Below are 26257 nucleotides of genomic sequence, written 5' to 3' on the forward strand. Positions count from 1 at the left end.
TTTTGCTTTTATACTAAGCAAAGAAGGAAGCTCTTTAAGGGTTTTGAGCAGAGGAGAAGTGATATGATCTTGGCTTACTTTTTTTTTTTTTAACCAGGATCCTGCTGTCTGCTGTTCTAGAGAGTGGGTTGGAGGGGGCAAGAGTAGAAGAGAGATGGTTAGGAGCCTGTTGGAACAATGTAAGCAGAAGGCGAAGGTGGCCTGGACCAGATGGAAGCAGTGGAGAGGGGTGGATTTAGGGGTCCCCACCCCTCAGCTCATCTGAACCATCCCCAACCTGTGTTGGTTCTACTTCAGCCATCCCTGGGAGAAGGGGAGAACTTTGTAGGTACTATACACCAAGTCCACTAACTAGATTGAGCTCCTTAAGGACAGTAATGCACCTCCTTTCTCAGGTGTCCCTGGCACCTGGCCCAGTGCCTGACATAAACCATAGCCATTTCATGTTTATTGTGTAGGTAATGGACCTGTCATTCCCTGATGCCTAAGATAGGGTCTATAGCCATCTCTGGTGCCCCCAGCAGCCCCCTGTGCTTACCCTTATCCAGACATCGTCACACTGATCTGTCCAAGTCCCTTACCTCTGCTGGTTTCTGAGCCCCAGGAGGCCAGCGCGTTTTGTCCACTCCAGTGAGAGTGTTGCACAAGCGAGTGCCTGCCGCGTGGCAGGTGCTCTGGAAGGGCTCTTGTGAGTCCCTCTCACATCTGCAGAGAGCTGAGTGTGACAGCCAGTGTGGGTTCTGATCCCAGCGTGTCCCCGGGAGGATTAAATTGTTCAAAAGCCTGGAGCCTGCAAGGTGGCTCCGGGTCTTCTGAAGGGAAAGACGAAGACAGAGAGGTGGAGAGGCTTGCCGTGAGAGTCAGCGTGCCCACGGGCCCTTGGCCAGGGGGGTGGTCTCCAGGGCTTGTCTACACTGGGGAGGTGTGCGGGTGACTTCAGCAGGAGCCTGGGGAGCCTGGTGGCCAATGAGCCAGCACTCTCCTGGGCTGGGAGACCCAGACTGACTGCGACAGTTATCCACAAATTCGTGTTGGCTGGATTCTGCCTGTATAGACCAGAGACTGGATGGCCACGGTCCCGTGTGAGGGCGTCGTGCACTGCTCCCCATTTCCCAGCTCAGCTCCGGGTTCTTTTTTGTTTTTTATCCTCCAGGCCTTTTATACTTTTTCAGTTAAGTTTTAAATTATATTTCTATAGCATCTTTATCGAGGTATAATTCATATACCACTTAATTCATCCATTCCAAGTGCAGAAGGTGGTGGCTCTTAGTAGAGTCCTGGGGTTGTGCACCCTTCAGTTCACTCAACTTTAGAACATTTTCATCACCCAATCCGTACTCCCCAGTAGCTGTCACTCCTCATTTCCCCCAACTCTTCACCCCCAGCCATAGGCAGCCACTAACTGTGCACATTCCTACACCCCCACCCCTGCTGGATCTAAACATAATACGAGCTCATAACAAAATCCAGAAAGAACAGGAAAAAGTAGAGTGGAAAATGGTGATCTCCAGCCACTGAGAGATGACCGCTATGCAGATAGACTCTCAGCTACCTGTTTTCTGCAGACAGTGACAAAATCTTATACAAGTGCTTTAGTAATCTGATTTTTTTCCAGTTAATATATTGGGAGTCTCCCCGTGAATAAATTTTTACATTATCATTTTTGATGGCTATGGCATACCATAATTTACTTCATTGATTCCTTATTGGTAGACATTTAGGTTTTTTCTGATTTTTGCATTTATGTACTTGTCCATATATTTACTTATGAGAAATTCTTAGAGCTGGAATTGCTGACTTAAAGTATCATATGTATTGCCAAACTGTGTTTCAGAAAACTTTACCAATTTATCTTTCCCAGAGCAGTTCCTTGAGAGTGCATATTTCTTGAAACCCATGTCAGCCATGAACACTATGAATTGTATTAGTCTTTGCACAGCTAATAGATTAAACAAGAATGTTGGTTTTTTTTTTTTTTTTTTTTAAAGATTTTACTTATTTGAGAGAGAGCATGAGCAGGGAGAGGGAGAAGCAGGTCCCCCACCAACCAGGGAGCCCAATGCAGGGCTCGATCCCAGGGCCCTGGGATCATGACCTGAGCTGAAGGCAGACGCTTAACCGACTGAGCCACCCAGGCACCCCATGAATGTTGTTTTTATTTGCTTTTTTATTTTTCTAAAGATCTATTTCTTTATTTTAGATCAAGAGAGAGCGTGAGCAGAAGGAGAGGGGAAATCTCAAGTATATTTCCCACTGAGCGCGGAGCCCGATGAGGGGCTTGATCTCACACCCTGAGATCATGACCAGAGCTGAAATCAGGAGTCAGACACTTAACCAAGTGAGCCATCCAGGCGTCCCTTTGTTTGCATTTTTAAATTTAATACTGAAGTGGAAGATATTTTCATCTCTTAGGCCTTGGCTTTCCTAATTTAGGAGTTGTCTGTGTGCATCTTTTGCTCATACTTATATTTGGTATACATTTTTTTTTTGTTTATTTGTAACAGTTCTTTATAGATTAAAGTTACCAAGCACCACTTCATTCCAGTTTTAATATATGTGCCGCCAAAGTGAGCACCCCAACCACCACTTCAATACCTTCTCCTAATATATATTTGTCCCAGGAGGTGTTCTGACTCACTTGGTGATAACCAATGCTTATTTGTTGGTATGAATGCATATTAAAGAGAAAAACAGTTTTTGAGAATCAAAAACATGGGTTGCGTTCCAATGTTCACTCAAACAGGGTTTGTATCTTTGGGAATGTCACTTTCCCTCCCTGGGAAACCTCAGTTTTTTTGTCTATATAATGAGAGGGTTGGCTAATGAGATCAAAGTAAAGAAAAAGGAATTCTTTGGTAGTGTGATAATTGTAGAGCTCTTGGTCCTCCTATTATCATTGAATTTTAGATATTGTGCGTTGTTTTTTTAATCAGAATGTCATAAATCAAATAGAAAGTGGCATAAGTATGGGCTATAAAAACTGTTGCAAATTGATCTAGGCCAGTTGGCGATTTAGTTTTATTTAATATTGCACTTTTACATAGACTTGACGTTGCCCTCAATTGTGACCTCAAGCTGCTTGCTCAACCTTGAGGGCCTAGATTGCCTCAGCCGAAAGTGGGGGAGGTGAAGCTGATGGGTATTGAGGTCATTCCCAGCTCTGTCTTTATTATGCCTACTAAGAATAATGGGAAGAATCAGCTGTGAAGAAACCGGGCCTTCAGCCTGCCTGATGACCTGCCCGAGGTACCGGAATAAGCAGGTGACGGCCGGATTTGAACCCAGGACCTGTGCCTCCAAACCTGTGGCTCTTTCCCTGGCTCAAGTGCCTTTATGGGCAGTAAACCAAGACCTGTTGGGCACGGGGCTTACTTCAGTGTGCTGTGAGTCCCCTCAAAGGGGTTGATCTGTGGGAGAGAGATTTGGGGACACAGGGAAGGAAGAAGGAGGAAGATTACCAGGGGTGTATCTGGATTTCTAAGGACGATGGAATGGGGCATAGCAGAGGGGACTCAGGGGAAGGAGCAGAGAAGCCCACGGTAAGTGAGAAGGCAGGAAGATACTCTATGGAAGGCAGAGCACAGGCCAGAGCACAGGGGCCAGGAAATACTGCGTGATCGAATCTTCAGGATCTACCTTTGTATCAAGGAGTTAGAAAGCCAGGCCTCATCTGGAGATGCTAGTGCAAGTCATATTAATTTCTCTACCAAGTCATACAGTTATCTGCTCCTGAACTCCTCCAAGGCTGCCCCTCCTTCTTCCTCCCTTCCTACCTCTCCTCCACCCTGCAGCTTCCATGGGGAATGTTTCCATCCCCCTCACATTTCCTCCCTTTCGGGCCCCCACACCTTTGCTCAGGTGGATCCATCTGCCTTGAATGCCTGACATTCCTCTGCTTCAGGAGCCCCTTCACCTGAACCTGAGTGTCTCCCCTGCCAGGAGGCCATTCCTGACCCGCCCGATTCGAAGTAGAATTGAGCATCTCTTTGTGTCCTCCCTCTACCTGCACAGCTTTTCTCAAGGCGTCTGAAACATTTTAATGACTGGTTTTGTTTACGCCTCTGTCTCCCTTATTACTCTGTGGCTTCCTGAGGGCAGATGCTGTTGTACTGTTACTTTATTTGGAACCCGCAGGATCTAGCGTAGGGCCTGGCGCACAGAACGCGTTCAGTTGAAGATTTTTTGGATAAATTAATGAAACCTTGTACAAGGTCCACTAGACATTTCACGCTCAGAAGACTAGAATGGTGTGTTAGTAATACAGTGTTAATAGCAGCCGTAACGAATATTCATTTAACCGCTCAAAGACAAAAGATGTTTTGATTTGTTCTTTACTCATGTGAAAGTCAAAAATGGGTATTTCTAGTTCTGTGGTGGCTTTCCATGATGGGGTGACTCGCAGATCTGGGCTTCTCCCACCTTTGTGGCCCTGCTGTCCCCACAGCTTTGTCATTGGTCCCCCCCACTGGCAGAAGGGATAAAAAACACAGAAGAGAGGTGCCTGGGAGGCTCAGTCAGTTAAGCGTCTGGCCCGACTCTTGGTCTCAGCTCAGGTCTTGATCTCAGGGCCGTGAGTTCAAGCCCTGCATTGGGCTCTGCGCTGGCCATGGAGCCACTTTAAAAAAAAAAAAAAAAGAACACAGAAGAGGCACACAAACTTCTTAAAAGTCTTGGCCTGAGAAATGGCAAATATTTCTACTCTTGTTCGTTGACCGGAACTCTGACATAGGGCTACACCTAGCCACAAGAGAGTCTGGGAAATGTAGTCTCACTGTGTGCCCAGGAAGAGGTGGGAACAGAGTTTTGGGGAACGGCTGTATGGTCCTCATTTGAGCTCGGTAACACTTCCACCAGGTAGACCTTAATTGCCACTGAGGGAGTGTCATAATTTGGTGTTAAAAGGAATGAATGAAATCACCCTTTGAGCTCCACCTAATGTTCTAGATACCTTTTATACATTTTCTTACATTAATGTCACAGTAATCATAAATGCCAACCCAACGAGGTTGGTATTATTAGTTCTATTTTGTAGATGAGGAAACTAGGACTCAGAGAAGCTGAGACGCATGCCCGCGGCCAACCAGCTGCGAAGTCGTTGAGTGGGTATGTTCATTAGGAAGCTTCCTGATGCATAGAACAAGACTGGCTTAATCGAAGCAGCAAGAAAGTACACTGACTTCATGTAACTGTGAGTCCATGAGGTGGGGGCGGGGGGGTCAGTCTCCCCATAAGACACACACAGCATCCTTGAATTAAGATGATTAAAAGAGAATTTCATAAGGGATTTTTTTCATTGAGGTAGAATTGACATAAAATTAACTATTAACCGTTTTAAAGAATACAAATCAGTCGCACTTAGTACATTCACAGTGTTGTTCATCCATCACCTCATCATCCAAAAGGAGTCCCTGTACCCATTAGTCACTCCCCACCAACGACCCCCCCCCACCTCCAAACCCATGGCAACCATTGTTTCTGTCTCTGTGAAGTGGGCTATTTTAGATGTTTCACGTAAGTGGAATAACACAGTGTGTGTCCTTTTGTGTCTAGCTTCTTACACTTAGCATGATGTTTTTGAAGTTCATTCCTGTTGTAGCATATATCAGTACTTCGTTCCTTTCTATGGCAGAATAATATTTCACTGTAAGGTTAGACCATATGTTGTTTATCCATTCATCCATTGGTAGGCATTTGGGGTGTTCCCACCTTCTGGCTACGGTGAATATTGCCGCTGTGAACATTCATGTTCAAGTATTTGTTTGAAAACCTGTCTTTAGGGGCACCTGGGTGGCTCATTCAGTTAAGCGTCTGCCCTCGGCTCAGGGCGGGATCCTGGGGTCCTGGGATCGAGCCCCGCTGAGCAGGGAGCCTGCTTTTCCCTCTCCCTCTGGCTCCCCCTCTTGCTCTCTCACTGTCTCCCTTTCTCTCTCAAATGGATAAACAAAAACTTTCAAAAAAAAAAAACAACAACCTGTTTCCAATTCTTCGGGGTATATATCTAGGGATGGAATTGATGAGTCATCTGGTAACTCTATATTTAATTCTTTGAGGCTCTGCCAAACTTTTCCAAAGGGGCCGAATCATTTTACATCCCTCTCAGCAATGTATGAGGGTTCTGATTTCTCTGCCTCTTCACCAAGACTTGTTATTTCATGTTTTGTGTTTTTTTTTTTTTTTTTTTATTATGGCTGAGCTAGTGGGTATGAGTGGTGTATCATTGTGGTTTCAGTTTGCATTTCCCTAATGACTAATGCTTTTGAGCATTTTTTCCATGTTCGTGAGCCACGTAAAGGGATCTTGAAGAAGGCATGAGGGGCAGAGTCGGGGGGACGCCTGGGTGGCTCAGTCGGTTTAAGTGTCTGACTCTTGGTTTCGGTTCAGATCATGATCTTGGAGTCCTGGGATCGGGCCCTGCGTTGGGTTCTGCGCTCAGCAGTGGGGAGTCTGCTTCCCCACTCTCTCAACCCCCACTCGTGCACTTTCTTCTCTCTCTCAACTGGATGGATAGATCTTTAAAAAAAATATAAATAAAACTTAAAAAAAATAAAAGAAGGTGTGAGAAGGTAGGGAGGCTTTAGGGATGGTGTAGTGCCCAGGGCAGGTGGCTCTGGGACTCCTGTGGCATGCCTGGTTTGAGAGATGGGGAGGGGATGGTCACTGGAACCTGGAGACAGTGAGGGCTATGGGGAGGGGCCCTGACCAGAGCTGAGACTTGGGTTGAGGGTGGCAGCCAGTTCATAGTGACCACCAGAGGGGCAGTGGGGTGGGAGGGATTGGTACTCCAGTACCAAGAGAGATTGGTACTCTTCTCTTGCTCGGGTCTCCAGTTGGGGCTCCCTGTTGGCTAAAACCATCCTGCAAGCCAGAGGGGTAGGGAGCCTTTGCATTAGTCCCTAGAAGTCAATTTGGGGCCTGGAGTGGGGGAGAGTGGAATGTAAGGGGCATGTAGTATAGTGGGACCCAGAATTCCCTTCTCTTCCAGGAGCCCTGGCTCCCAGTTCCTGTGGCTCTGTGCTCCGTGTGTGGGTTTCTGCCTGAGGCGACCAGCCGCAGCTGTTTTGAGCTTCCCATCTGTATTGTAACATCCAGAGGAAGAGACAGAACACCATTTCTAAGACCTCTTCCAGAAGACCAAGAAAGAACTTGCCCACAAACCTCCAGCTTTAAGTCTCCTTGACCCCAACTGGGTCACATACCCCTCTAAACTAATAACTAGCAAATTGCTGGGATGGTTTTGAACCGCTGGGGCCCACACGGGCAGGAACATGTGCTTCTGGGGAGAAGGGGAATCCCAAATGAGTTCAGGAAGGAGGAAGGGTGCTCCGTAGAAACCCACAGAGCCCTTCCTGGGGAATTCCTTGACACATGTCTAACTGAAGCCCTCGCTTTGTCCACTCTGCCTGGTCCCAGCCCAGAGGTGAGACCAGAAGTGCAGGCCAAGGCCTCCTGGAGACATTTTTCGCCCTCCCTGCTGCAGGGGCTGATGTTAGGCCGCGAGCCAGCTCAGGCCCCCATGGGAGGGTCTCCCAACCCCTGCCCTCCCTCCTGTGGCCCACCGCCCTAATAACCATTCCAGGGAGTGAGGCCTGAGTTCAACCAGAAGTTCAGGGAATGGAGTCTTTTTGCAGATTTTGCCGCAAAAGACAGAATTTTTAAAACCCACCTATTGTATGATTCCGCTTATGTGAAATATCCAGAATAGGCAAATCTATAGAGATGGAAAGTTACACTGTTCTGCTGGGAGTGAGCCAAGGGTGGAATGGGCAGTAACTGCTGATGGATACGGGGTTTCTTTGTTTGGGCGATGAAAATGCTCTAAAATTGATTGTGGTGATGGTTATACCACTTTGTGAATTGTAGTAAAACCATTGAATTGTGTACTTAAAATGGGTGAGATGTGTGGTATACGAATTACATCTTGATAAAGCTGTTACCGGGGAAAAAAAGACATAAAGAGCTCGGTCTCCTTTTTTGTCTTTTATTTAAAATTGGAGTCCTTTGCTACTTTATTCCCTATTGATAAAAATTATTTGTAGCATACACCAGGTTTTTTCCCTACCGCCCACCCCCTTCCTCCTTCCCTTTCTCTCTCCCCACCCTGCATCTCCCTCTTTCTCTCCTGCTCCTTCTTTCTCCCCCATACTTTCCTCTGGATAGTGCCTTCCCTCCTTCCTTCACTTAGTCTACGTGCATCCTGTGGACCTGACCCAGCCCCCCGAACCCTCGGGGCACATGAGCAATAGCCAGCCAATGGAATGTTCCAGCCACTGGCCACGGAGGTCGGTTCAAGGATGCTCACCATCAGAGGCAACCCTGAGACTGTCATTAGAATTGGAGGCGGGGGAGGGGTGCTTTCCTCCCTTGGGATTGCTGAACTGTGGCAGCCTGAAGGCCAGTGACCCACGAGGGCAAGCCTGCCTGAGATACCACCCCCAACTCCCTCTAGGAATGCAGAGCCAGCAGATGCTGAGAATCCCTCCCTGACCACATCCTTGGAGCCCCTGACTCCAGCCATACCCAAGGTACATCTGACCCTGGACTTTTCCGTTTTGTCAGCCCATAAATTCCCCCTGCTTTTCTCCTCAAGCCAGCGTTTGTTGGGTTTTCTGTCTCGTGAATAAATCTAGCTGTGGCTTCTGCAAACGCGGGCCCTCCAGGCTTATATGATTCACGTGACTCCTTTCCACAACAGTCCCAGGGCCGTGAGCCGGGACTGGTCTTTCCGCTCATATCTCTTCTATCAGAGTGAGCCAAGAAAACCTCTTCCACAGAGGAAACAGGCTGACGCTAGAATGTCCCGACCTAGCACACAAAGTCCTTTGTGAGGGCCTCAGGATGGGCCTCTGGGGACCACCCAGCGGCCTTTCCCTGGGCCCATGGGGAGGGGCCCATGTGGCTCCCATGGCAGGTTGGCCTGCCTGGGTGTGTGCGCATGCCGCCAGACTCAGATGTGTGCTGGGAGCTGAGGTGTTTGTTCTGACGTGGGGGCCCCTCTTTTTCCCTTTCCATTTTGGGCTATATAGTGTAAACCCTTTTGAGTCATACTTATTCAAGACTGTACCATGTTTGTAACAAGGGGGAAGGGTCGCCATGTCAGCACAGGTCGCCATGATGCCAGGGTGGCAAGTCTCTGCTCTTTCCGCTTTGTCTCCCTGGCTCCCAGGAAACAGAGCGAGCAGCTGTGGGGCCCGGGCATCATGACTCTCATTTTATCACTGTGGCACCGGAAGCTTTGAGGAGTCACAGCACAGAGGGATCTGTCTCCAGGGCGGGTAGTTGAGGCCAAATCTCCTGCCTCGGAGTTCCTTGCGGTTCTTTGTCATTCAGAGAGAATTGGGTTGGAGCAGGTGGGAAGCCTTGATTTCTGAGAGAAGTTGGATTCACACCAGGCCCCAGAAGACGATGCTCAGGATAACCTACAGTTGAGGCTGCTGCCAAGCAAGAGCCTTGAGGGAACCCGGGGCCCTGTTTAGCTGGTATTGACGGGTTGGCCACTGGGCTCGGATGAAAAATGAACACGTGCCTGGAAAGTCTTGGTGTGAAGGTGTTTGTTTAGGCAGCTATTAATGAATTCATTCAACAAACATTTTCTGAGCCAGACGCTGTGCTAGCCGCAGGGTCTTCCGATTTCCCCAGCAGTCTTCTCCGGAAGGGTAGGGACGGGGTGTGGGGTTGCTTTGCTTACAACGCTGTCGTGCCTGCCTGGGTGATTTTCCAGGGGCCTTCCAGTCTACCGGGCATCTTGAATTCAGTGTCTCCGGCAGCACTGAGGGACGAGGGGAGAGGCCACAAGCCTACGGCGAGTCTGCTGCACCTAGCCCCGGTGTTGCCCCCTGCACCTGGGAGACACACAGCTGTGAAATAGAAGAGACTTAAATCCTCATTGGAAGGAAAGAGACTTGACTCTGGGGAAACTTAATTTTGAAAAGAAGTTTTATAGACACTGGCTGATCCTTCAGGTTTCCAGGGAGTAAAATTCCTGAGAAGCAAGATGGAATTCCAGAAAGAAGTTTGAGGATTGGGATTGCCCCAACAGTGGCATCACTTGGTCACAAGGCTTCGTCAGGGTGGGGCTGACAGGTGGTTTCTTCTAGGACTTCCTGATGACTGGAGGTGGCGGGGTGGGAAAGCTGAGTTTAGGTCACGTGACTCTTTCCCTAGCGTGGAAAAGGAACTCCCTCATTTCCCATTTTGACAACTCATACAGAAGTCTTTCTCATGTTGCTTTGTTTTTATCTGACTCTGAACATATATTCAGTCAACAGGTGTTTACTGAGCACCTGTAAAGCGTGTCACATCATCATGTCAGGTGCCTCTATTATCATGTTTGGGCTTACCCACGAACTGCCTCTGCCTTCAGGAAGGAGATGAAACTCATGAGTCAGGCCCCCCTCTGTAGGCACAACTGTGCTTCCTTTTCTCTGCCAGACTGTCCCCTCCCTCTTTCAGGGTCATCTTCTTCCAGTAAGCCTTCCTTGATTGAATCTGCCTTCCTGTAACTGTTCAGCAAATAGTGCTGTGTGCCTGTTGCACTTCAGCCCCTTAGCCAGGTGGGCCTTATGAGTCAAGGTCAAAGATTTAGAGGAAAATAAGTCATGGTCCCTGTCCTGGGGGAATTTCTGGTAACTGAATGTGGTGATGGGAGCAAAGTTAGCCTTTGTACATGGAGGTTTTCCATATGTTCACACAGTTCTGTTAGTGGGGCATTTTGCTCTTATTTCCTATTCTTCGGTAAACTTAGGGAGCTTGTAAGTCAGCAGAGGGAAAGTGTCTGCCCATCAGAAAGCATTTATTGTGTTACTATGCTATGTCCATTATTCATCCAGCAGATATATCATTCATTTATTCTTCAACTATGTATCCAGTCCTAGAAATTGGAGCCCTTGTGTGCTCTTGGTGGGATCGTGAAAGGGTACAACCTCTGTGGAAAACAGTATGCTCGTTCTTCGGAAATTAAAAATGCAATGACTGTATGATCCACCAATTCCAGTTCTAGGTGTATATCCAAATGAATTAAAAGCAGGATCTCAAAGAGATATTTAGTCACCCGGGTTCATTAGTCATAATAGCCAAGGGGTGGGAGCACCCCAAACTGTTCATCAGCGGATGGGGAGATAGCCCAAGTGTGGCATACACACAATAGAATATTACCCAGCCTTAAAAAGGAAGGAAGCTCTGACACATGCTACAGTATGGAAGAACCTTGAGGACGTTGTGCTAAGTGAGATAAGCCAGTCGCAAAAGGACAAATACTGCATGATTCCACTTATATGAGGTATCTAAAGTGGTTAAACCCCCAGAGACAGAAAGTAGAATGGAGTGGCCAGGGGCTGGGGGAAGGGGACATGGGGATTGTTGTCTAATGGGTATAGAGTTTAGGTTTTGCAAGTTGAAAAAGTTCTGGGGAATCTGTGTACAGCAATGATTAAGTGGTTAGACTTAACACTACTGAACTGTACAGTTAAAAGTGGTTAAGATGGTAAATTCCATGGTGTGTGGTTTTTTTTAAACCACAATTAAATATTTTAAAAATATATGTATCCAGTCTTTTAGAGCAGGCATATTGTAAGTACTGAGAGTTGTCTAGATCCCCAGGATGCAGACCATATTTAGGGCTAGGCAGACTGAGAACCTAGAGTGGGAGGCTGCCTGGCTGGGGTTCCAGTAACTCAGACGCACCGGGCAGGGCCTGGCTCGGCGTGCTGGCACAGAGTGCCTGGGAGCACGGCTCAACAGGCACACACTGTGACAGGTGTCAGCGCTGTGTCTTCCATGTGGCAGAGGGGTCAGCAAACAGGTGTCCAGCAGAAGTTGGGTCTCAGGCCGTGGCATCGAACTTGCTGCTCCATGCGCTTAGAAGTCTCTCTTCCTGTTTTTTTCTGTCTGGTGTCCCCCCGTCCATCCCTCAAAACCCGATGCTGCTACCACCTCCCCCACCCCCCTCTGTGTCTGATCATCTGCCTCGTTTCTGGGCATGGTGTCCATGTCCGTTTTCACAGGTGCCTAGTGACTGTTACTTCACCTTTCTGCCTTCCATGGGAGCAAGGTGCCCAGCTTGGACGGGCATCTGCTGGCATCTGTTGAACTGTTGTAGGAATGAATGAATGAATGAATGGCAAAGTGGAAGATAGAGTCAAATATTTATTTCAGTTTTACAATATCCTGAGCATTCATTGGATCTTGTACCTGTGGACTGACAAGGGAGGAGTTCATTTCCCTTCTTAGTAGAAGTGCAAGTATGGATGGAATTTGAGCTGTAGGTAGATGGGAGGCTGTGGGGTGGGACCCCATGCAAGGGCAGGTGCACTTTGGTGGATTCTGTGCATGGTCTGAAGGAGACTATTTAGGCTGCTTATTTCTCAGATTTACAGCCTTCCGAGGACTGTTCTGGGCTTTGATGAGATGGGATCGGAACATGTCTTAGATGTACTTTCTTTCCTTTGATTCTGAGCTGCCTTGAGTTGTAACATGCGTTCTTGACATCATCACAGGGTTAGAGGAGAAAACAGAAGCTCTGCCACATTAAATTTCATTGATAGTTAAGACACATTGTGTTTCAGAAATAGGAAAATGGGCAAATATGGCTGTCACAGAAGGGAAGGAATAAGGTGATCGCAAAGAGTGTTGTTAAATTGGGTTGCTGTGTGGTTGATGCTGATCACACCTCCTCAGGGGAGTCAGGAGTGCGCTTGTGTGGCAAGGCTGGTCTTGCCAGCTTGTTAGTCCCAGCACTGGGGGAGAAATCCAAACAGCGGAGACCTCTCTCCCGAGGCTGCTGCTGCTCTGAAGGTCTGGTGGGATTTAAAGGAAAGAAGAGGCTTCTGGAATCGGGCAGATCTAGAATCCACTTACAGGCTGGGACAACTCTAGCAAGATGCTCATCCCGTATTAGCCTCAGTTTCCTTCCCTGTAAAATGGAACAATAATAATACCTGTCTCCTGGGGTTGTTGCGAAGAGTAAAGAAGTTCTTGCTTGTGTAGTGTCTGATACACATAGGAAGCACCAATCGATATAGATTAGCTATATTATCTTTTCGGTGACTGTAACCTGTTGCTTGCACTGTAGGACGGGGATCCCAGTGACAGCTATGCTTCTCACGACTCAGGCCCGGGGGAAGAGTCAGCATAACTGAAGGTGGCAGAGTCCCTGGGGCCCACAGTGGGGCTTCCTGCTGGGGGGCGGCGGGGAACACCTTTCCATGCAAAGTCCTTTCCACCCTGGTGCCTCTTCCCTTGGGCAGGTGAGGCTGGGACCCTGAGGTGCCACTCCTGGAAGGCGACTTCTGGGCTTTGACTGTAGACGGGGGACAACAGCATGATGACCACCTGCAGGAACCATGTCCGTGGTGTTGGCCTTGCTGAGGAGCTGCCGGGTCGGGACTCTGGGCTGTGGGCGTCCCGTCCAGTTGTAGGTAGTCATGGTCGTGCACTCTTCTGTCACACGTCAGCTCTGTGCCGGCACTTCTTACATCCTTGTCTGGAGGCCGCACCCGGGAATGCCGGTCTCCTGACTTCCAGCCTGCCCCTGGGTGGCAGAGAACAAGCTCTTGGGCAGAAAGTCCCCGATGTTGCTTACGGTAGGATGCGCTTGACCGTTAACGTGCTTGTGAGTGTCAAGGTCACGTGTGTGGGCACGTTACAGCCGGCCACCACCCCCATTTTCCAGAAGACACAAGCTGGCAGAAGTGAAGTTTATTGTCCAAAGTCCCACGGCAATTAGGGGGGAGAGCCAGTGTTGGAATGTAAGTCTTCCTGCTCCAGAGGCTGTCCTCCTTCCACTGCTTGAGATTCCTCTCTCCCCCCCCCCCGCCGCTGCACCCTTCTCCTACACAGTGAACAGGGGAGCCGCCCCCCAGATGGCTCTGCACCCTGCGTGCTCACTGAGCGTAAACACCAAATTGTTTGAAAGGACCTCAGTCGCACTATTAAAACAGTTGGTGGCACAACAAACCCCAGGCACCCACGCACTCCATACTTGCTGTTCGTCCCAGGGGACCCTGAAGGAAATGTGTCATTTTGTGGAGGCACAGGCTGAGCTCTGCCTGCTTTTGCTGGTGCGAGGAGTGGGTCGTGCTAGGGAGTGAGCCTTGCTGGCCTCCCTGCTCGTGGCTTCCAAGGTTACCTTGTTGTTCCCTCCGTGGCTCCCTGAGGCTCTCCGTCTGGCATTCACTTATTTTAAGATGCACAAAATTTTCAGGATGCAGCTTTATAGAATGTGGAGGATCGTGATTCACTTGTAGTATGTAGATTCCTCTGGTACGCAGTACTTCTCCTTTCTCTCATCACCCATGGGGTTATTTGATTAAGGTCTCATTCTCTGAACACGGGCTCTAAGCAGAGACAAGGGCTGTTTCGCTAACCATCATTATCTCCTTGACATTTAGCTTAACAAATATTTTTTCAATAAATGAATTGGTGGATGGATGGATGGACGGACGCATTTCCCCAACAGAGGAGTCTTCTTACAGGAAGCTCTGACCAATGGAAAATAGCATGCAGTCGGCACTTCGTAAATATTCGTGAGGCAGGTCCTATGACATTGTGTTCACACCCAGATGAGACCGCTTACGAGCGTTTATCCTGTCTGTTCTTTCCGTCCCTGTCTCACACGCCCCTGCTGGACCTTGAGCTTAGCCTCCCCTAACTTCCCCTCCTTACTGTCCTGTGCAGGGCACTCAGGGCATAGGATGTAAGTTACATGGTCACAGTCATCGGAAATTTATAATCTAAAAAGACCTTTGGATCGTGAAGAGTAGTGAGTACAGCCTTCCCTGACCTCTTCTTTGGAGAGGAGCGACCCAAACCATCTTTGATTGTTGTTTTAACCAGCAAGTGAGGCAGGGGGATGGGGCCCAGGCTGAGGTCTAGAGGCGTCAGAATTGTTAGGCAGAGCACCTTGATCTTTCTTGGCGTGGACTTCCACAGAGTCTTTTCTGCTTCCTTCTTTTTTTTTTTTTTTTTTAAGATTTTATTTATGTGAGAGAGAAAGTAAGTGAGAGAGAGAGAGAGCATGAGAGGGGGAGAGGTGGGGGGGAAGGGCAGAGGGGGAGGGAGAAGCAGATTCCCCACTGAGCAGAAAGCCTGATATGGGACTTGATTATCAGAACCCTGGGATCATGATCTGAGCTGAAGGCAGATGCTTAACCGACTGAGCCACCAAAGCGCTCCTCGTCTGCTTCCTTCTATCATACTTGAATGAGTAGTCCTGGGCAGAGTCAATAGAAGCATCCCATCCCAAAACCTGCTGGCAGGCAGCAGGAAGATGGCTGAGGAGAAACAGCAAGAGTCCAGAATGACCTGGCTAGAGAGGCCACCCGTGCCTAACTTGGGGCTCCTTGGGGCAGCTAGGGAGGCAGGACTTGTTGCTTGCTAGTGTATATGGAAACTGAGAGATGTAGCCAGAGATGTAGCCATTAGTACGGAATATCCATGACCAGCTCAAGGCGGCCCCAGTGTTCACTGTTAAAACAATCAGGAAATAGTAATGGGGTATATTCAGTGTTAATTTATACTGTTTTATGTAGCGTAGTGAGCAAAGCCCTGAGCTTGGGAGTCAAGCTCTTCCTAGTTTGAATCCTGAATCTGCCACCCCCAGGTACCTGTGTGACCATGTGCTACCTAAGTTCTGTGAGCCTCAGTTTTCTTATCTGTAAAATCCAGGCAATCACAGTTCCTTGCAGGATTAGGGTAAAGATTGAACGGGGTGGCTGGCCAATGTGCCCAGGATGGGTCTGGCTCGAAGACAGTGCCCAGTAGGGGTCACTGTTGCTGCCGTTAAGGGCCCTGAGAGTTCATTCAGCATGGCTAGATTGTTGGAGAAAGCCTCTTGGAAGAGAGGGAATTTCAAGTGGGGCTGGACAAATTGGGCTTCTAATAGATAAGATGAGGGTTGGCAGAAATCATATGAATTCAGGCTGTCTTCTCTAGCTCCTTGATTTTCCAAGTACAGCTTCCACAGACCAGGAAAGAATCTCATCAGTAAACAGGCCAAGTGTTTGCTGTGATGTTATGGGAAAAAAAAGACATTGTCCAAGCTGTAGCTGCGGATGACTCAGGAGTTCATAACATCCTCCATAAAAGGATACACATCCCAACATCCGTGCCGTCACTTCTATTGAATAAAATTCACCACCTATTTGGGGATTGGCAGTCAAGAGGGGCTTATGTACCAAGTGAATTATGTCCCTTATTCCTGCGTGGCATGCAGGAATTGCTGTCCTGACAGACATCCTGTAAGTCACAGGATAGAATTTCAGTAGAAGCAGCAGAAACACGGGTGGTAAAAGGTGTGATGCTCCATGGTAATGAATTCTGGTTCACTCGAGCAGGTCGCTGCTTTCAATTTCCCATCACTGGTGGCAGTGGGAAATGAGAGGTTGTAAAGAAGAGCACGGGGGTTGATAGCAACGTTCACTTACTCTGACATGTACTTATTGAACACCTATTTATAGATGCCGTGTGTATCCTGCCCGGATCTTTGAGCCCACCCTGGAAGGCACTGCAGGCAAGTGTCTGTTCCCATGGAGGGCTTCCTATATGTCTGCCTCAGCCCCCCCCCGCCCCAGCTGTGCTGGGCTAGTGAGGCATGGGAGTTGGTGCAGAAATACCCCAGCTTCCCTACCCCAGCATGGCAGTCCTGCGGTGTGTTCCCCACATCCCTCAGAGGGTCCCTAATGGAACTGAGCTCCACGCGCCTAAGCGGGAACCTGCATAACCTTGGACAAGTTCCTTAATCTCTGAGTTTCACCTTCCCATAGGATGGCTGCGAGGATCAAAGAGACCATAATATCACTTGCCCCCACTACTAGTTCCCATTCATGCCTTGGATGCTGGGAAGCAAGCATTTTGCTCAGTGCTGTAACTGCATTTCTCACTGTTTCTCGTCATGACTGTATGACATAGGATTTCAATTATCCCAGTTTAAAAAGGAAACTGTAGTATGAGGAGATAAATAACTCATCCAAGAACCATATTCTGAGTTCTAACTCAGATGCATTTGTTTTAAGGGCCAACTTTTAATAATAAGCAAGGCTGTTAGAGTACAGCGTCTAGTAAAGAAGCTGCTGTTATTATTTTTATTCGCAAGTGCCCGATATATAGGAGGCTCACTCTGCTTGTTGAATTCTAAAATAATGAATGAATGTTTGTTGCTCGAGATCATGAACTCTCTTTTGCTCTTGGCTCTGACTCCAGGCAGTGAGAACAGTCTCTAGCACATGGTAGGCACAAAACAAATCATTGACTGATTGAATGAATGAATGCAAAGTGGTATTTTTTAAATTACTGGTAGTACCCTGATTCTAAAGAAATCCTGTTAACTGAAAAGGCATTATTTGTTTCCTCCTTACAAAAACCAATCCCAGGAAGGAAATAGCCTTAAAATCCCAACAGTATTTATCTCTAGGTGTTAGGATAATAACAGATTTTAGTTTTATGCCTTAGTATTTTTCATAATGGACCCAGATTACCTTCATAACTGGAAAAAAAGAATCTCTTTTAGCAGGGGGGGGTTGCGGGGGACAAACAGTCTCAGAGCATAAATGGATACCAAAGCAGCAGGGGTGAGATACCGCCATATATGTAGATGCTAAGTTGGTGTGAGTGGTTTCCAAGTCGGGGCAGCAGGGTGTGAGCTGACTCTGGTGTCACACCTCACACAGCTCTTGCACACGCCCTCTCTCTGGAGGTTCACACCAGTCCAGTGACATAGGCTAGGCTAGGATTAGTGGCCTTGTTTTACAAACGAGGGACCGGAGAGCCACAGAGGCTCACTGGCCAGGACAAGGTTCAGCTGAGGGGCAGAGCTGGATTGGACCTCGGGGACGCTGGGCTTGAAGCCCTGTGGGCGTTCCACTCTGCCCCAGCAGCCTCTCCTGAAGACCCGCTGGAGGAAATGGGACAACAGTGGAGGTAGGATGGTGGACCAGGGGATCGTGATGCTTCTGTGCAAGAAAAGCTTGGCTTGAACTTTTTCAGTCAGACAACCTGGATTGGAGTCCCAGTTCTGCCACACACTGTCTTGGACACATTATTTCATATCCCCGAGCCTCAGTTTTCTCATCTGCAAAGCTGACCCAGTGTTGTCTACCTTACAGGGTCATTGTGAGGGTCAGGTTGGCACCAAGTAGGTCTCTATAAGGAGGTATTCTTTGGTGATCACCTGTGCTATCCACATGCATGGCTTTTGTTTTTTCCCAAACTGTATTGATACTCGTTGGTGTCCATAAGTTAGTATTTCCATGTGTATTAGTCAGATTTTACCAAATTAAAAAAAAAAAAAAACAACCCTTGGAATTGCAGTAGCTTGCATGACAGCAGACATTTATATTCATGCTCATGGGTCTGTGTGTCTATGGCTTGGCTGATGTCAGTTGGGTTCAGCGTGCTCAGGGTGGACTCCTGGTTGGGTCTGGATCTGCTCCACATGTTAGCAATCTGCGGTCCAGGCTGAGAGGTAGCGGCTAACAGGGACCAGGGAGACATATTACTTTCATGGGAACATACTCTGTTACTTCCGTCCACATTGCATGGCTTAAATAAGTCAGTGGTCGAGTCCAGAATCCGGTGGGGAAGAGGAATATAGTGCTTTAGTGGGAGGGACTATAAAGGCACATGACGAAGGGCACAAATGTGTAATTCAAATTCAGGGTGGGAATGAAGAAGTAGAAGCAGTGATCCCGTCTGTACATTGTTGCAGCTTCCACACTTGGGTGAAGCAAGGAAAGCAGAGGAACAGCCCCTTGAAGAACAGGTCTGGGAGGAGCACTGATTATTTATGCAAATAACAGGGCTGGAGTCATATACCAAGTAAGGGTGGGATCCGGAGGTGAATCTTCCAGGAAGGCCACGGTCTATGATTCTTAGGGAAAGCGTATGTTTACTCTTATTCAAGTACCACTGTTTTGATTACTACAGCTTTGTGGGAGGTTTTGAAATTGGGAAATAGGAGTTCTCCAACATTGCCCTTCTTTTTAAAGATCATCTTGGCGTTCCTGAGTCCATCACATTTCCATGTGAATTTTAGGATAAGATTGTCAATTTTCCATCTAATTTAAATGTGTAATTCAAGGTTCAGGAAGATTTAGTCAATCGTTATTGGCCTTTTAGTTTGAAGGAAGTGGTTCGATCATTTATTCAACAAGTATCTATTAATATTGTGGTGCACTGTGTAGTTGGTGCTGGGGATAACCAGTGAGGAAATCTTAACACAGTCTTGTGCTCACATAGCTTATAATCGAATCATATCAACAGATCAATAGATCAATTAATCAATATTCACATTAATGAATGTGTAATTATGAGTGAAAACTAAAATACATTCCATGATCTAATCTGGAGGAGCAAGAAGAATTTCCCTGAAGAAGTAAGGCTTGAGGAAGTACAGGAGTTAACTAGGCAAAGATGGTAAATGAGGAAGCCTTACAGGCAGAGGGAACAGTATGGGCAAAGGATCTGGGACAGAAGGACCTTGGCAAGTTCCAGAATCCAAAAGAAGGCCACATGCCTGTAGCAGTGAGCCTGAGGGGGCTAGATGAGGCCAGAATGATGGACAAGAGTCAGACCATGTTAGATGATTCTGGTTTTATCCTAAAGCACTGAGAAGCCTTTGAAGAATGTTCAGCTGAGGGTGGAGAGGTGGGGGGTGGAGTGACACCATCAGACTGGTGTTTTAAATTTTTCATTCAGCATAGCCAAATATAAGGCAGAGAGCTTATTTGGGTCTGGATTTTGAAAACAGTTGTTTCAAAAACATTTTTGACGTCTATGGGACTATTAGAAAGCTGGACATTGGGGCTCCTGGGTGGCTCAGTTGGTTAAGCGACTGCCTTCGGCTCAGGTCATGATCCTGGAGTCCCGGGATTGAGTCCCGCATCAGGATTAAGTCTCGCATCGGGCTCACTGCTCAGCGGGGAGTCTGCTTCTCCCTCTGACCCTTCCTTCGTCTTGTGCTCTCTCTCTCTCATTCTCTCTCTCAAAATAAATAAAATAAAAATTAAAAAAATCTGGACATTGGATCTTTGGTGATGTCAGGGAATTCTACAATCTTTTTAGGTGTGGGAATGCTATTGCAATTATATTTTTGTAAAAGACCTGGTCTTACAGATACATGTTGTTCTACTTATGACCGAAATGGTAAGATTATTTACTTCAAAACAATGATGTGGGGAGAGGGAAGATTGATTTTAAGTTGATGGTGATCGGGGCTGGGCAGTGGATATATGGGGTTCAGGATACTCTTCTCTGTTTTTGTGTCCACAAAATTCTCTACAATAAAAGATAAAGAAGGAAGGGAGGGAGGGAGGGAGGAAGGAAGGAAGGAAGGAAGGAAAAGAAAGAAAGAAAGAAAAAGAAAGAAAAGAAAGCAAGCAATGATTCTGGCTTCAGTGTGGGGGACCGGATCTCAGAGGGAGAAATGGTGATGAAAGGAGACCAGGAAGGAAGCCCAGGTGGGAAGGGTGGAGGCTTGGTCCAGGGCTGTGTCAGGGGGATGGAGAGAAAGAGAGAGGTCGAGAGATCTTTAGGGAGTAAATGAGACAGGACTTGGGATGGATTGGATATGGGGATAGGAAGACGGTGGGTCAAGAGTGTCCCTGGGTTCTGGCCCCAGATAGAGGTGCCACACTGAGCTAGCGATCACTGGAGAAGGATCCAGCAGGTCCCCTGGCTCATCTTGTTTCCACTCCTCACCTCTGTTTCCCCTCCATTCTGCAAATATTGAAGCCGTTCCCTTATGTAACACCTTTTATCCCAGACTTCCTGTGCTCTGTGCACCCAGCAATTAAGCTTTGGTATGCATGAATTAATTACAATCCTCTCTCAGGTTCAGAGGGGCTGTCCTGAAATATGTATATTCATAGAGCTCTACCTCCTTCCTGGGCTGGTCCCCTTGGCCAGTGGGGGGGTGGGGTGGGGGGGGGACTCCTCCACTTTCCTGTGGGCACAGGGCTGCATGGGTCCGTCTGTCTGTTGCACCTGTGAGCACACTTTGATTTCATGTTTAGAGAAGTTAATGACTTGTAAATTGCTCTTGACTGTAGAGCTAGAAATAGAACTCACGAAGGATCCCTGAGCACTTGCACAGATCAGAGGATAGAGACACCAGCCCCGAGGTGGATCGCTGAAACAGTGGTTTGCTGGCTGTTTTCCTTCCCACTCCTGGACAGCCGCTCGGTGGTGTCAGAACATTCCTCACAAGGATGCCAGCCTCCAGATGAAACCCCATGTTGCTTTGAGACCATGTCTTCTGCCCAGTCCCACTGGATGACACTTGTCATCTTTTCTCCTGCCCCCATCCAGGTAATTCTCTGATGTGACGGCTGAGACATGAGATCTTCAGCCTCCAGGCTCTCCAGTTTTTCGTCAAGAGATTCACTATGGAATCGGTGAGTGGCCTCAGCCCATCCTGTCTAGAGAGCCCAGCCTGGGAAATGCAGAGGGATTCTTTGCAGGGGAGGGGTTTGAAATTCAAAATTTGATCAAACTGCAGACTAGAATCTGATAAAGGCACCGTGGGTGTGAATATCAGTGGTAAACGGATGTGTGGCATTTGTAGGGCTGTAGACTTCTCAAAGTGCTTCCTGTTGTCACCTCACCTGTGTCCTTTGGGCAGAAGGCAAGGTGACAGGGTGACAGTTTCAGAATGAAGTCAGGAATAGCAACAAAGATGATACCATCCATAGTAGGTGCTGTTTTACTTGAGCGACTCTTAGAAACAGGTTCTCATTCAGTCCACGCGAGGGAGGAATTACTACATTCATTTTACAGGTAAGGAACATGCCCAGCTGGATTGGAAGTCTGTTTTTCCTGATTCCAGGTCTCCTGCCTTTTTCCTCTATGCCATGTTCCCTCTTGGAGGTATAATTTGCCCCATTTTGCAGCTGGGAATACTGCGGCCTGGGGTAGGGGCACGTAATAAGAGTCTACGGAGTCTGACCTCAGTGGGTGGAGATTTGTGTTGGAGGATGATAAAAAATCAGACTGGACAAGAAGATGAGAGAAAAGTCAGAGTCCGAGAATCTTAAAGTTGCCAGGGTAACTTGACCTAGGGTCAGTCTGCTGTGACTGGCATTTCCCAGAAATCAGCTTCAGTGGTGGAAAGAGCATGGGTGCTGGAGGGAGTGGTAGAATTCTGGCTTTGCCACCAACTTGCTGTGTGATCTCAGGCAAGTCATTGACCCTCTCCATTTCTTCCATTTTCACCTCTCTGAAAGGGAAATCCCAATATTTATGTTTTATATTTTTGTGTACGGGCTAGGAAAACCAGACAAAGTGTCTTGTGTAAAGTAAGCACATACAGAGCATTGTAATTATTTCAAGTTTTAGGATAGAAATCATTTTTAAGTAGCATTAGACAAGCAGAATTGCCCTGAATGAATGAGAGAGGCTGGAGGAAGGGAGGCCAACCTGAGAGAGGCTTTGATGTGACCTCATCATGAACTGACAAGGAACCGTTACCACCTTCGGGGTAAATGAGACTTTGTACGATTATTTTCCTAGTTTGTCTGTTAGAGGAATACCCGAAGTCATGTTTTATTTTGTTGTTGTTGTTGTTGTTGTTGTTGTTGTTTTAAGTCAAGAGTCCAACACAGAAGTGGTAGTTTTGCGGGTGTCTTTTCGGGTGACATTAATTATAATTGCAAAACCCAGTGCATTATTTAGGATTACGTTTTGCTATGAATGATGTGAAATCTAAATGGACATTGGCTTAAAGAAGAGAGAGGTATATTTCTCTCTTAACCTGAAAGTTCAGACACAAGTTATGCCGGGCTGCCACAGCAATCTCTGAGAGACCCAGGTGCTTGCTCTTGTTTGTCTGCCATGTGGGCCTCCAATCCCAAGTCACCTCATGGTCCACTGTAGCTGCTGCTGCTCCAACCATCACATCTACCAGCAAGAAGAAGGCAAGAGAAGAGGAAAGGCAGGCTCCCACCCTTTTAACGATGTTTCTGGGTTTGCACCCACTGCTTCTACTTCTATCGGCCAGAATTTAGTCTCTGCACAGCTGCAAGAGGCTGAGAAATGTGGTCTTTATTTTACAAGACCATGTGCTTACCAAAATTGAGAGTTGTTCTTATAGACAAGGAAGGGAGCAGATATTAGAGGACAGAGCTTGCTTTGCCAAGCAAAGAGTTCTCGAAAGATTGCTTTTAAGAGGAGGGGCTCTGTGGCTGGACCGCTCGTGTTTGACTCTGGGACCCATTGGCTCAGTAGGTGCGTGGCCTTGGGAAAGCTACTTAACCTTTGTGTGCCGCAGTAAAATCCTATTTTGTACATCCTTATAAGGGTTGCCTTGAGCATTAGATGAGTTAAGGTAGAGCCCTTGGAACAGTGCCTGGAACATAATAAGTGCTAAGTATTAGCTCTTACTGCTCCTACTGCTTCTACTATCAACACTACCATTTCTGTTACCACCTGACTGCGTCTGCAGTTACTACTGCCTACCATGACTACCTCTGTCACTTCCGGGCTGTTCCTGGTGCTGGCACTGTGGTTACTAGTACTTCGAGGGTTATGGCTGTTACTACCGTACCACCGGCATCGGCCAGGCACTGCATACGCATTTTAAAAATGGAATCCTCACAGCATGGTAAGTATTCTTTTCCCAAGGTGAAGATAAGAGTCAGCGAGGCTAGGGCACTGTCAGGTGTCATGCAGCTGGTGGGTAGTGGCTTCCCGGCCGGTGGATGGGGCAGTGACAGGAAGGGAGCACAAGGCCCCTGCTGGGCTTCTGCAAATGTTCTGTCCCCCGATCTGGGTGCTGGTGACACAGGTGTAAAAATTCCTTCAGTGGCACACCTATGACACCGATAATTTTATGTATGTATACTCTATTTCAGTAAGAACACATCAAAGCCTGTTATACTCTGCTCACTATAACATGAGGCCCACCACCTTTGTTCCTGTTAATTAGTTGGTTGGTTGGTTGGTTGGTTGGTTGGTTGGCTCTTTCATATAACATGTGGATCAACTGCTTATGACTTCGTGCCGAGACCTGGGCCAGGGCGCTTGGGATACAAAGGTGCAAGCAGCAGGCACGACCCGGTCCTCATGGGGCTTTCTGCTCAGAAGAAAAGGAAAGGGGCAAACCCCATACAGATCGACAGCCACAGGGTTAGGCTGAGCGTGGGCCCATCTGGGCCGCAGGAGGGGCGCATCAACTAATCCACGCAGGTGTGTGTCCGCCAACATAACGGAGCTGTCCATCTCAACAGATTCCTTTGATAGGGAGAAAAGTTCCAGCATCCCTGGGCTTGCTGATCACATGAGGGCTCCATCCGAAAACAGAAAGCACTTCCCTCTGTTCCCGGCTACCAAGCACTGAGAAGGGGTCAGCTCTTCTTTTTCATGGAGCAGATAAGAGTTGGAGCTTGGGGCGCCTGGGTGGCTCAGTTGGTCAAGCGACTGCCTTCGGCTCAGGTCATGATCCCGGAGTCCTGGGATCGAGTCCCACATCGGGCTCCCCCTTCTTTGTGGGGAGCCTGCTTCTCCCTCTGCCTCTGCCTGCTGCCCCCCCTGCTTGTGCTCACTCTGTCTCTCTCTCTCTCTCTCTATGTCAAATAAATAAATAAAATCTTTAAAAAAAAAAAAAGAGTTGGAGCTTGGAGTTCAGTAGACACGAAGGGGAACCCACAGGAGCAGAGACTTTCTCCATGTATTGAGACCAGTCCAGGGACCGCCTGCTTGGTTTGTCAGGTTATTAACGCGAATGTATGTGCAAACGACTAAAATCACACCTCACCACAGGGCAGTTACTGCCCCTGGGAAAGCTCAAGTTCAGGGGAATAAAGAACAATGTGTTTCTTTTCTTTCACCCCAAATACCACCAGGACAGTGCCTGGAAGGGGGATTGAATTCTGAGCCAGCAGTAGAAATCAGCTGGCCTTATTTCCAGGGTTTTTGTCCATATGTAGAAACTAACCCACAGAAACTTTAGACCCTCCTAAACCAAGCCCCGGAGAAACTTCTGTGACACCCCTACCCCTCCTCCCCCTGCCTTTGCTTTCCAAAGGGTCAAGGCAGACGCCCTGTTACTATCATGCCGCCAGCTCTCAGACCAAATTGAATTTCCCTGAGCCCAGCTGATGTCCCTTTTTGGCCACAGGGCAGAGGTCAGGAATGAAGGCTGTGCATGGACGGGAAGTGTGTCCCTAGGGCTGAACGCAGAGGCGCTGACCTCTCAACTCTGTGCTGCATTTCTAACATTGTTGGAAGGGTTGGAAAGCCTTATGATTTCTAGATGTAAAAGAAAAAGAAATGCATTTTAGAAAAACAGTATCCGAGTCCCCTGTGAAAGTCCCATCAGTATCGTTGAGGCTGCTTGAAAGTCTCTGGGTGACTTCATGGCCTTGGCCATTCCTTGGTTAGATGCCTAAAGGGAGGAAGGTGTCCCCTAGACAAGGATTGGGAAATTGTGTTTCCGATCTTGAAGCTCGCCCTCCCTCTCTTCACTTTTTTTGTTCCTTCCCTCCTTCAGAATTTATTAAGCAGCTACTGTGTGCCAGGCCATAGGCTGAGTTCTGGGACATACATGAATAAGACCCATTGCAAAGCCTTCCTGAGCTTATCATTCATTCATTTAAAAAAGTTCATTCGTTCTGTAAAGTTTATTGAGCACCTAATTTGCTCTGGTCTCTTAGTAGAAATAAAAGACATAGTGTCTTCTCCTACTGAGTTTATACTTTCTTAATTTTTTCACTTGCTCCCTCAACAGACACATTCTGAGCACCTTCTGGGTGCCAGGGACTGCTCCAGTTGCAGGAATACCAAGATGAACAAAACATAGCTTCTGTCTTGCTGGAGCTGAAAGGCTAGACAATGTTGTATTCCTCTCTAGGGCTGCCGTAACAAAGTACTCCAAACCTGGTGATTAAAACAATAGAAATGTATTGTCTCACCGTTCTGGAGGCTAGAAGTCTGAGATCAAGGTGTTGGCAGGACGGCACTGTCTCTGACACCTGTAGGGGAGCATCTTCCCTCGCCTCTTCTCAGCTCCTGGAATTTGCTTGCTGTCCCTTGGCTTGTAGCCACAGCCTCTGGTCTCTGCTTCTGTTGCCTTCTCCCTGTGTGTCTCTCTTCTCTCTTAGGAGGACACCACTCATGTTGGAATAAGGGCCTGCCCTACTCCAGTGTGACCTCATCTTAATTTACATCTTAAATGTGTCTGCAAAGACCCATATTCACGGGTGCCTGACTCCAGGCTGTCAGCATTGGGTGGGGGAGGTACACAGTTCAGCTTATAATGAATATATATAATGAT

The 26257-nt window shown here is 47.7% G+C and overlaps 1 protein-coding gene across 2 annotated transcripts in view; it reads left to right on the forward strand.

Annotated features, from left to right (window-relative positions):
* ASAP1 (ArfGAP with SH3 domain, ankyrin repeat and PH domain 1) overlaps positions 1–26257 on the forward strand; it is a 339019-nt gene that overhangs the window by 9796 nt on the left and 302966 nt on the right. For both annotated transcript variants that reach the window (XM_028105646.2, XM_028105644.2), the window contains exon 2: positions 21298–21383. In XM_028105646.2, coding sequence (XP_027961447.1) covers positions 21325–21383 — 59 coding nt within the window. In that variant the 5' untranslated portion in view covers positions 21298–21324. The remainder of the gene's footprint in view (positions 1–21297; positions 21384–26257) is intronic.

This window comes from Eumetopias jubatus, unplaced genomic scaffold (assembly GCF_037043125.1).
Source record: "Eumetopias jubatus isolate StellerSeaLion01/CBP00866 unplaced genomic scaffold, mEumJub1_p1.0 scaffold_4, whole genome shotgun sequence".
NCBI lineage: Eukaryota > Metazoa > Chordata > Mammalia > Carnivora > Otariidae > Eumetopias > Eumetopias jubatus.